Here is a 13,135-nt window from a genome sequence, read left to right as displayed (position 1 = left end):
TATATTAAAAGTTAATAGTAATAATGATCCTGTCATAAAGACATCCACAAAATGTGATTCAATCATCTACTAATTTATGAACATCAAATATAATAGATGTAAAAACATACAGAGGTACCATTTGTAGTTCAGGTCATTTCTTAGTTAAAGCCACCCTAAGATGCCATATAATGAAAGCTAGAGCAGATCGTGTTTCCAAAGCTCAAAATCTCAGCATTGATAAACTTCAAGATGAAGAGACTAGGAAACAATTCAGATCATCATTATCAGCCAAACTACAGAGCGAGGAAGATGACCCTATAAAAGACATAGAGGATAAATGTGAGTCAATGAAGAATAATGTCAAGGCAGTAGCTAAAGAAGTTCTTGGAACAGGCATCAAGAAGAACAAAATGGAATGGTTTGATGAAGATTGCAAGGAAATCATTGAATTAAAAAAAAAAAGCATACCATACATGTTTGAGTCATCCAACAAGAAGGATAAAGCAAGAACTGGATAGATGGAATAAAAATGTACACAAGAAAAAGAAAAGGAAGTATATAACAGAGAAAAAATATATAATTGGACAACATTTTAAGTCCAACAATACATATATGGCATATAGAGAAGTAAGATCTATCAAAGAAGGATTTAAAACCAGAACAAACTTTTGTAAAGATAAGGACAGGCTACTTCTAGGAGATAAGGAAACAATCAAACATAGATGGAAAGAGTATTTCTCTAGACTGCAAAATTCAACACAGTCAGTGAATGTCCACAAAGAAACTATCAGGAAAAGAATTGCAGGAAAAATGAAGAACCAGTGAAACCCCCTACAATGCGAGAATTCGAGAAAGTCTTAAAAGCCCAAAGAAACAATAAAGCTCCAGGAATAGATGACATACCAGCAGAGCTATGAAAAAATGGAGGGATCAAACTCAATGAGAGACTATTTCAATTTATAACAGAAGTATGGAATTGAGAAGAAATTCCTAAGGACTGGCAGAAAAGCATAATTTGTCCAATATGCAAAATGGGGGACAAATTGAAATGTAAGAACTATAGGGGTATTTCACTCTTGTGAACACCATATAAAATATTCACATCAATAATGAGAAGCAGATTGGAACCATATGCAGAAACAATCATAGGAGAATACCAGGCTGGTTTTAGAAAAGGCCATGGGCCTCCCCGATAGCATAGTGATAAAATGTCAATCGAAGAAGTAGCAATCTTAGCCCTCAAAATAGGGGACTACAAATACACACACACCCATTTAAAGTAATTGGAACTCAAGACTTACCCCCTCCCCCCATACTTGGCGATGACTTTATAAAAACACAAGAAATGTGATATATCCTCATTTAACAAAACTTGAACTATAAGAAGATGAGGATACATGCCAAAGTATCACTATTCCAATAGGGCACGAACTAACACAAACCCTGAAAAAATCATCACTAAAATCAAACCCACAAAGGACAAAACTAGACCAAATACATTAAAGAACACTCTCACTCTAGAACCTAGAATCCCAACATAGCCTACATACCAGTGAACACAATGCACACTTCCCCAACTAACCTGCTAACCACACCCTCAGAATAAACTCTTCTCACCTATAACATCCTCATCCCGAATACACTCATAAATCATATCCCACTCCTCTTACTAGTTCACAACCCCATCAACTTACCTGTCACCGTTAGAATGAACCTTGAAATTCCCTCCAGTGATGAAAGACTAAAGTTACTGCAAACTGCCAGAGACTTAGCACACAAACACTTAAATATAAGATCCCAACAACAGAATACATATGCAGACAGAGAGATGAAATAGACAGAAGATGCCCATGGGAAGCTCCGAAGACTCAAACCCAGATCCATGCATAACATATTTCCACATCACTATACATGCACAAACCATGCAAAGTGTATGAGCGATAAATCCACCATATTAATAATATCCCAGGCATGCTATTAGGCCCTTTTAACCCCTCCCCCCCTTGCTGCCAGAAAAATATGCCAAAATAAATCACAATGCACAAGTGTTCCTTTAACATGCGAAAACTACCTGACCACGAGGAAAAAGATACTAAAAATGTCGTAATAATTGTACATCAAAGTGACTCCCACCTTCCCCCTTCCCCATTCACTCCCTACAAAGAAAACGTAAGTTAGATTGATTGATTGATTGATTTGGTGTTTTAAGTCCACTTTATACACAGTAAGGCTAATCGGGACTGGATCTACAGTTTAAAGTAGGATCTGAACTAATATGTGCCACTACCGGGTATCGCACCCGGTACCCCGTGATTACAAGGTGACATTGCTACCACTGCACGATTGGGGAGGCCTAGAAGGTAGGTTAGAATAAACGACAGTCGAGAAAAGGATAATAATGCTAACAACAGATATAGTTATATAATAAGTAGAAATCTCTTTTTAACACCAGGAATAATTAATTTGATCAAATGACTCATTATACTAAATATGAAACCATCACGTGGCTCTATCTGACATCGGTCTCTGCGAGACATTGGACAGAGCCCCAGAGCAAAATGTATATCAACAAACGTGACACAATGTGCCTAAACGGAAACAGCCGACTAAGGAGAAACGAACTCCAAGCTGAATGCTCCAAGCCCAACACATCTTGCCAAGAGAATGGAGAAAGAGAAAAGGAAATTTCAAAGCAAGAAATCTCGAAAACTTAACATTGTAAGTCAAATTAATATAACCTTCATCATCTAACGTACTAAACAATTGACACTATTAATTACAATGAAAAAAACATTAACAATATGGAGTGAATTGACATTACTGGAAGCCTCGCCGATTTGGTTAATATTTCGCGTACACACTAAATGAGACCTTCTAATCACGAGTATGAAGTTAAAGTTTGGGGGTCATGTCTGGAAATTGCAAAATAAGTGAAATTTAGCTCTCCCTGATCTGAACACAAACTCCGAATTTTTCCACGTAAACAATGTTTATCGCAATATTTTACATTTCAGAATGAAAAATATATGTTCTTGATATTACCCCGACATAACCTAACCTAAACTAACCTAACCTTACTGTGAATTTGCTAATTTGCGATCACTTACCGATTGAAAAATCTTAATTTAGTAGTACTATATCTTCAAGGAACACGCCATTTTCGTAAATAGTAAATTTGTATGCTCGATGCACTGTTGCCAAACCTCCTTTTACTCAAAGATTTAAGGATGTCGAATCGGTCCCTCTTAAAATATGTTAGATACATCGTTGGAAAGTTTATGAATCAAGGATTCCATAAATGTAAAATTTGAGGTAAGGAAAGAATCAGAATTGGAAAAAAAGTAATATTAATTGCCCTCCGATTCTGGGCTCCGCCCCTGGGGTATTGACCTACCGCCCCCTACTGCTACCACAGCCCCGCCTTTTTCTATAGAGTCCATTTTAATGAAAATATTGAAAAATATGAATGAAAACATGATTTTAAAAAGGTTGAATTCTGTTTGAAATTTGCATATATATTTACGTTGAATCATAGTTAGTCCTCATCCATCCTCCTCCATACTCCATTTCATGATCTGTGATACATTAACAACTTTCTTACTCTTATCTTCTGTCATTTCTGCACGATCCATGATTTCCAAGTTTCAAGTCAACAGTCTTGCAATGCTGTAGACAGTGTAACCGATTGCGATAGTCAATTGTTTATGTCAACAAACATGGTTTACGTACCTTTATATGGGGACTGAATGCCAAAATGAAGAAGCTTATTATACAACTCCTACAATTCAATAATTAATTTCTTCACTTCACCCCAACATGTGAACATCAGATAAACCAGCGTGACTAATTTTTTCGTAAGTATAAAAAGTAGGATTCAAATTATAGAAGCTTCCGTTATTGTCAATTCTAGCCAACAATACAAATATAAACAGATGAGTTTTAATCTTTTACAAAAAAAAAAAATATTATGTATTAAAACGTAGCCTAAACACACCATTTAAAATTCTCCCCCTAGTAAATGCCACTGCAATGTGCCATAAAGACTGGATCTTTCACGTCCCTCCTGTAACCCCACTCTACAACCCGACTTAGCCTTAATTATAATTTTCATACAGTTCCTCCTTCTCACCCTAGGTCTACTCTATAATATTAAAATATTGCAATTACCCATTCATCTCACAAGCCACGGTAGTTCAGTTATTAGGATGTCTGAGAGACCCAGGTTCGATCCACGGTGGGAGAGAACCGGGATTTTTTCCACCTGTTCAAACAGCTCCAGCACACACCCAGCATCATATAAAGTGGGTACCTGGAGGCAACTCTGGGGGGGGGCAAAGGCAGCCAGGGGCATGGTGCTGATCACATCACCCCCACCTTCGGCCGTGATCAAAAAGTGTGGGGCTTTAACTCCATACCCCCTATACACATTCATGGCATGGTGCAATGCACAGGGGAGCACTTTACCTTTTTTACTTTACCTTTACCCATTCATCTCTGCAGTCCTAGCAAGACTTCCGCACTTACCCCTGACATCCTAGCGGCCTCTTCAGCTCATATAACTTCATGTCTTTCTCTCATAATATGTGCATCCCTTGTACTCTGTCTATCTCTAATCCACCTTTGCTATCAAATCAATCGAATACTTCAATGCTGCCCATGTGACAAGAACAAAATTCCCTCCCTCGCATCAAATATGCTACTATAGCACAAATTAAAAAATAAACATCAAAGTGCGCAATGAAAGTTAGCCAATTTTCAGTGACCAAAAATATTCTGTCAATCCAAATCAAATGACCTACTTCTAATGAAGACAGATGATTTGCTGATTACATTTACTTTTATTTTTCATTTCTAGAACAAACATTGCACCTTTGGATTACATAAAATGTAAACATGAACAATGTGCACACAATTATTTCTTGAAAATAACATTTTTCAAATGACGTCCCTGCAGGCAACACATTGTGCAAACGGTCTTGAAAGCTACACATGACACGTGCAATAACATCTGTATTAATGCGTGCAATCTCTTCTTTGAGTCATGCCTTCAGATCATCAGTTGTCTCGGGTCTGGTTGCAAAAACTTTCTTTCTCTTTCTGTCTGAGCATGATGCCTTGCCGAACGCCGAGGACTGCGAACCACAGCAACGTGCACACGTTCAATGTTCTCTGGTGTTCTGATTGTTCTTTTTCTCCCATGCAGTTTATTTTGAACACGTCCAACTTCACGCCATTGTTTCCACCATTCATTGATTGTTTTCCTGTTAGGAACTCGTCCACGGCATTGTTATTCTCCATACTCCCTGCGGAATGCACGCTGCACCGGTACAATTGACTTCGTCAACACAAGCTGCTCCACACAAAATATACGTTGCTGTAGAGGCCAACGTTCCATTGCTACTGAAATCCAAGATCACAGTGTACACGGGGCTGGAGGAAACTGCCCTCATAATGCATCTATTTTGCAGTGTTGCCAACCTCAAACTGTGTAGTCGAAAATGCTCCACCCTGTATAATGCCCACTAATTCATTAAATCATTACTGACAGTTTAAGAAGTCATGTGTTGTGCTTTCTGATAACTTAGTTTCAAACATCAGATAGACATGTGCTATTTATTCTTAAGTTCATTTGAAGGATTCATTGCCAACTTTCCATGGTGGATTGGTTATCACTAGAGCCCGGAAGTTTGGCAAAATGCCTCTTTTTATCTACTACATATATTGATAAATTTTTTCTGGATATACGTTTCTTATGTTGTTTCGAATGTTTTAGAAGCCTTTTCATTTTGCCTATTTTGCCTATTTGGGACCTCACTGCCTATTTTTAATTATAATGCCTTTTTTTGCCTTTTTCAATTAAATTTGACAATTTTTTTAAAAAAAAATGTGTATATAAATTATTTTTCTCACAAAATACGTTGTTGGCATTTATTTTTCTTCCGTTTATTATGTGAATAATTTTCGCCTTATTTAAGTAATATTGAACTCACGCATGTTTCAACATTTCTGAAGGACAAGAGTGTGAGAAAAATGTATTTCATGCTCAGTTAGGATATTGCCTTTCGGTTAACATTTCCTTGTGCATGATTGACTGCTGAAGTGGACAGGTTGATTTCGAACACAAAGAAGATATTTCTGAAATCTCCCTCTCGAACCCGAAAATTTCAGGAAGTTGCGCCTGAGCTTAGTTTACCTCCGCAACCAGTCTTGACGAGATGGGGAACCTGGATATCAGCAGCTATATATTATGCTAACAACCTTAAAAAAAATAAGTGAGGTGATCGATGCTCTTCCAGAAAATGAAGCGGCTACAATTCGTGAAGTGAAAAAACTCCTGTGCTATTCAAGTTTATTGTTGCACATTACGTGCATTGCCAGAGACAATTACAATTATAGCATCCATGAAAATCTACGAGGAATCTATGCAGCAGATGATGGAAGTGCCAGGAGAAAAGGGGTCAGCTGTTGCGGAAAAGTGCTAACGGGTAGTGAGTGCAAATGATGACTTGAAACAATTGACAACAATTTGTGATATTCTTAAAGGTGAAAATGCTGTTACCGAAATGAGTTCAGCTACATTAGCTTGTTTTATGTATGCTCCAATAATTTCTGTCGAAGTAGAAAGATCATTTTCTATTATGAAAAACATTCTCTCTGAGAAGACGACTATCAATGAATGTTGAGAACTTAAAAAACACCTTGTAGTTATGTGCAATCAAGACGGAGAAAATTGAAATGCTGTTCCCAATGTAGATTTTAATATTTTGCCAGAAATTATAGATAAAAGTAAGCGACTTCCAAATGTGCATTTTTTCGGTTTATTTTGCCTTTTTTTTCATTTTAGTGCCTATTTTCCACATTATAAATGCCTTTTTGCCTGCCTATTTTAACGAAAATAAATGCCTGAACTTCCGGGCTCTAGTTATCACAGATTGGTATGGTGCCAAGGGTTCTGGGCAGGGAGTCGTAACGTAACGAAATGGAACGGTATTTTCAATTGCGATTTCCGTTACGTTACAACCAGAAACAGAATAACTTTTTTCGTGAACAGAAACGTTACCTCAGGTATATAAACATTACGTTACAGGTGTGCATAACGGCACCGAAAAATAACTCATTTGTAAAGCAGTAGGTCGTTAGGTGACGCTTTAACGTTACATCCATTGGCGGCAACCAGTAACGTTACAGGGTAAGAAAGAGGTTCGTCGCGTATTGACTAGTAACTTTAGTGTATGTGGAAAGTGATAGTAACGTTACAATTAACCAGTAACTAAATTGAGGTCACGACTGTAAAAACGTTACACTCCCTTTTTCAAAGCAACAACGTTATTTATAGCTGGTATCATACAGACGTTCCGATGTGCAATACCGTGTCCGATGCCGTGTTCCGGAGAGAATAACATAGGTCTCTGGTATAATTGTGCTCGTTACTTTTGTAACGTTACAGTTCTTTTCCTCCACAAAAGTCTGTTTCGAAAAAGTGATACACATATCCGTTACGAATAGCAAATACCGTTATGGAAGGCGTTTTCGAAGAAGCCTCATAATTATGATCGGCAGCATACTAACATTACAGTACTTTGACCCCTTGAAAGTCACTAAGTTATAATACGTATTTTCGTTTTGGATGTCAGTGAAAAAAATAAATTGTAAAACAAAACGTTTGAAAACATCCGTAAACAAGATTCGGCGTGACAAAAGTTCTGGTTATTGGAATTTACTTATTAACTATGTATTTATCACAAATATATTTCTTTTCTGCATACTTAATCGCTTTATGTGAATTTGTTCTCATTTGATTATTTATGCAAGATGAATTTTAACATGTACACTCATGGAAAGTAGTTCTTGGGCCACGAGACCTATGATATCGTAACATCTTAAAGCCTGTTGTCTATGCAACCCAAATAACAAAATTGTCGCTTGGGGTTTGCCTGGCGGACCTGGATTCTCGGGAATGATTGAGTATTGACAGCAGCGTGAGTCATACCCCCAGGCCCAGCCATAACAAACAACAGCTGGGTGCCGTGAGACCACAAGAAAAAGTTTCAGGAATTGGTTTCTTAACAACAGCTATTCGTAAGAAAATGTTCTCTTTACTGATATTAGAGTCATTGTCAAAAAAGTTCACTGAAATGGTGGTTTTCGTCAAATCATCATCTCGCAACACACATGCTGTCAACCCAGAAGTCCTTGAAAAAGATTGAAGTTAAAAACAACTACTTGACTAATGATCATTAGTCCCAACTTAGAATTTTGTGTAAGACATGGATCATCATGTACTATCATCCATTTCATAACTTCATTAATCATCCTCATCGCCTTTGTGGACTCCAAGTGGTAGAAAAGCAATATAAAATAAGCAAAATTAAGAAATTAATAAATGACATTTTTAGCGATTTCACGCAGCGACTCAGTTGCATGTAGACAAAGTTTCATTAATCGGGAACCAAGGGCCCCCTCGTTGTGCTTCATTGTCATTTTCCCTCCACTTTGCCTGCCGCGATTAACCTGATGTTGATTAATGCACAATCCACAAAGTGCACCAAAGCGGCGCATATTATGAATACGTAAACTATGTGATATTATGCTAATTTAGAATTTAGTAATAAAATGTGAATTTTGGGGGCTTCAGTTAAGTGGCTGCACATCCATTACGTAATCGCGATACCATCAAATTGTACGAAGCGTGTCTACACCTACGTAAAGTGTCAGTCCCCGTCATAGGCGTGCGCAGACCCTCTGATTAGGGGGAGATATCCTTGATTATATTTCAGGCCGGAAAAGAATAACGTAATTTCATCTCACTTGTTTAAATTTTATTGCATTGATGGGTGTGTTTATATATACACCCCTCCCCCCGCCCCACACACACATATAAATACATACATACATATATACCAACAGTAAAAATCATATAAATTGTCTCTCAAATCTGCGCGTTCCTTTTCCTCCCAACAATTGTTCATGCACTTAAGAAAAACCTTTTAGCAGCAGTACTTCTCTCCTCGGTAATATAAAATGCATTACAGAAAACAAATTGCGAGCAAAGCGACCAATAAATTTTCAGATCCAAATTTTTGCAAAATGAAAACAATGTCGATTTAATATTGGGAAACAAAATTCATGGAGCGCCATATTATTCTCTTTTACAATTTTTTTCATTTAGATCGTTTGGCGTCCAGGGTAACTCCCGCCGACCCCTAGCTACGGCTCTGAACTTGACTAGACTGCAAGAAAAGCAGACATTGAGAGCGAAGCGAGCAAGAACATTTTACAAAAGGTATTTATATTTGTATAAAATTTGAAATCAAGGGGGCAATTGCAGCTCTTTCCCTCCCCTTCCCTCCGCAGGTGCTCTTGGCAGTCTGGAAGAAATAATGCAAGAAAGACGTGAAAACAAAATCCATCTTGAGTATCCATTTTTTCCTGCTACTCTTGCTTTCCTTTACTTCCATGTTTGCCCCTAAAATTGATTTCCGTTCAAGGTTGTGGGGGACTGTGGTTTACCCACTGCACCCCCTTCCCCCGTAGTTGCCTTGAACTTTCATCGGCTTGAAAATACTTAATTTTCTTTAAGAGTATAATATAGTTTAATAACGGCGATAGGATTCATCTATCCTAAATTTCTAGGTGAAATTATAATAATATAGGGGCATAGATGTCTGAAAGGGAGGCAAGGATTGCCACATCTTCCCCTTAGAAAACGAATGTCAACCAAAAAGTACGTTTTCACATGTATAATTTGTTTTCAGTCATAATAATTTACATTAATTATTATAATGAGGATGCAGCAATGCGATAATGCAACACTATTATCGGGGTAATATGCCCCATGGAAAAATACCTTGCTTGTCTCTTCGTGGAAAAAATCTGCAGACGTCCATGATTAGGGGTGCATTTGCCCTCCCCTGGCCCCATGGGCGCACGCCTATGATCCCCGTGATGGAATATGTAGCGCAAAGCCAGGGCTTTAAGATCAAATTTGATTTGTTATTGTTTTTTACTAGTAATTACCTCAGTTTTCTTCCTCTGAAGTTAAATTATTCATGATGACGATTTATGATTACATTAAAGACATGAATGAACAATACAATGGATCCATTTTGGTCGGAACCCGAACTCGGAACCTTGTTCGGCAAGAAATAAAAATATCCATAAGGCATGAGTGTTTCATTGGAGATGTTCCTCTACTTCCGTCATTTTATCGCTAATATATTTCTTTAATATACAATAATAAGTCACAACTATCTAAAAATAAATATTATTTTGCATTTTCACATGCATATGTTTTTTTACGGTTAGAGTGTGAACTGGCACCTGTTTATTTAGATTTTTCTTTATGTTTCGTGTGTAGTTAAAGATAGGAAATATGCTTGAGGAACGATTAGGGCTATAAGAATTCCGTCCGTGACAGAGTGGTTAGCACAGTGCGCTACGATGTCTGATGTCCTGGGTTCGAATCCCGTCGTGCGTATGGGTGTTCTTTGTGAGTGCCCCTTCATCAATTTCATCATATCACTCATCCTCGTCGTCGCGATTAGCAAGAGGTGAAAGAAAAACGACGCTAAATAAGAAAATAAAAATACTTATAAGAATCATTCTTATTTCCGGACGTGTCCTACATTTTATAGTTGTGCCTCACTATGCCACAAATGTTTTGAACTCTGGTGTTTTATACCTTTTTTTATATCTTTCTGCATGGCGCAAGTCATTAAAAAACCTACCTGAATCACAAACGCCTCTGCACAACAGTAGACGTCATTGTTCTGGATGATCCAACTACTGATTGATTTTGTTTATTTTACTTCGCTTTTCTACCACTTTTGGTTAATCGCGAATATGAATATGTGATAATATTGATGAAGGGATACTGACAAAGAACACCCGTGCTCACGCCGGGATTCGAACCACGGACCTCTGTCGTCTTGGCGCACTGTCCAAAGCACTCTGACACGGAGGTGGGTGGATGATCCAAATATCGTACACTCTACTGACGTAACAGTGCCGATTGGTAATTCAGACCACTGTTTATTACATCTTGAGAATGCTGATAAACATTTTAAAATAATTTTGTCCAGAGACCATTCGATGTTAAGAGTTTTCAAATGAATGCTAAACATTTCCATTGACACAATATTAAGCAGTTAGATAATAACGAAAAAATAATAATAAAAAAATAATAGTTTTGCGGGTTAAGTGGTAGAGCAGCCACAGGCTGAATTTCTACCACGAGGACTTCACCAAATTATTTGACAAAAACTGTGTTGATCTTTTAGTTTCTAATGCACATCGCTGTTCGTGCGATAAATTATACAATGCAGTGGCCATTAAGAAGCGGTGTATTTGAGATTGGTAAAGTTACGTCAGTCAATATTGCGTATTGTAGCATCACATAGCACGAGTTCCATGAGCGCGAAGAACCAGGTAGAAATTCTATCGCTGTCGTTTGCTTCAGAAGGCAGGAAGGGTCACATGAACCAATCACGGTAGACCGACCTCTGCTGCTCCGTACGCTGGCGTATGAGAGAGCATTTACGCGCGTGCTGTAGACATCGGAGCTTTCCCTCCAGAAAGGCAGCAAGGAATATAGAGTCTTTTACGCCGAACCTGCTCGGCGTCCGGCCAGGAAAGACATTGAAAAAAGATGCTAGAACGAGTGTTGAGAGTGGAGCGTTGAAAGCGGATTGCGAAAAATAGCTATTATAATCCCATGAAGGTCAAACATATATGAAATTAGTCAAGTTTTACTTTATATTCACAGCATTTACGCATTTTTGAAATTTTAAATCTGGGAACGCCGGGCTTACGGGCGTAATATATCGCTACGCCACTGATAATGACGCACGTTGTGGTGTGCTGTTCGATTAATCAGAATTGGAGTGAGAGAAATCTGTAGTTAAGTTCATTCAACACGTCAATTTGTAAGTGTGAATGCAAGTTTTCTTTGATTTAGCGGGAAATCAGTCTGCTATTGTTGTAAGTAATAAACGGAAATATATATATTTTCTGCTCGAGTAGGAATCCGCAGCCGTTATCTAATCAATCAGTTTCTGTGTGTGAAACTTCTGTCTAGGAAAGCTACATACAATTTGCTTTTAATAGCACCAGCTTCAAAATAACCTATCCATTCTTGTCACGCCAAGTAATGTTTGATTTTGATTTGTTATATTTAACTTTGGTTTTATGCCACTTTTGGCTAATCGCGAAAACGAGGATGGGTGATGAAATGACAAAATTGATGAAAGGACATCACAAAGAAAATAATGCAAAGGCTGGGATCCGAACTCGGGACCTGTGGCGTCGTATTGCACTGTGCTAACCACTCCGCCACGGAGCTCTGCAAAGTAATGTTTGACCATACATCGTTCATGAAATAAAAACATAACATATACAGTGGCTCACATTAGTAATCAAATACGTAGCATTTTGCTGCATTTCTTCACAATATTTGAAAATTAACAACATGTACGTACATAAATATAAACGATGGTGAAATATTTATACGCATTTCTTTAAGTTATATGTAACTTTTTCTTAATTTTGGGTGCGTCAGCACTTAGGCTCTTTTGCACCCGCCACGTTATACGGGGTACAGCCCCTTACCATAACAAATAAAATAACTGTAATGTCGCATAACTGAAATATTAAAATATTCTGATAGGTTAAAAGCTGAGGCTGTAAAGAGGCACTCAGCACATATGACAGAAAGCTGGAGAACACACAGAATTATACTGGCCATAGGGCCAGTCGCCAGAGTCGCGTTAGTCTGCATAGAGCAGTCCAGGGTGTACTACGTGGAATGAAGTTGAGGATTGGATGTAATACGTGGAAGGTCACCCCTTACACCCCTGTTACGTTTTCAAATCTGAAAATAGTTATTTATGTTTGGGTGTGAAAAAAGAGATCACTTTAATATTCAGACAAATCGTGAAAGCCTTCTGTTTCTGTTAAGCTACGTTTCCATTCTGACAAGTTTCAGACCCATGACGCAAAACATGTGCCGGCGCATGTTGCGCGTCATTTAGTGCACTGTATCCAATTCAAAACTACTTCTGCAAAATACGCCCGCAACAACACCGGAGTGCAGGACTTGAGTGTAGCGTTGTTCCATTGTGCCTTAGAGTAGTCAGTGTTTCTTCTCGTGTATTGT

General features: G+C 38.0%; 1 protein-coding gene across 1 annotated transcript in view; it reads left to right on the top strand.

Annotated features, from left to right (window-relative positions):
* The first annotated feature begins 2,040 nt into the window (after positions 1 to 2,040).
* LOC145983618 (uncharacterized) overlaps positions 2,041 to 13,135 on the top strand; it is a 28,936-nt gene continuing 17,841 nt past the window's right edge. Inside the window, exon 1 of the mRNA XM_083116681.1 lies at positions 2,041 to 2,151. Within this exon, the coding sequence (XP_082972807.1) occupies positions 2,041 to 2,151 (111 nt within the window). The remainder of the gene's footprint in view (positions 2,152 to 13,135) is intronic.

Source organism: Lepisma saccharinum, chromosome 2 (assembly GCF_977018435.1).
Source record: "Lepisma saccharinum chromosome 2, izLepSacc3.1, whole genome shotgun sequence".
Lineage (NCBI taxonomy): Eukaryota > Metazoa > Arthropoda > Insecta > Zygentoma > Lepismatidae > Lepisma > Lepisma saccharinum.
The sequence above is the reverse complement of the archived record's forward strand: the minus strand, read 5'-3'. Positions and strand labels throughout refer to the sequence as shown.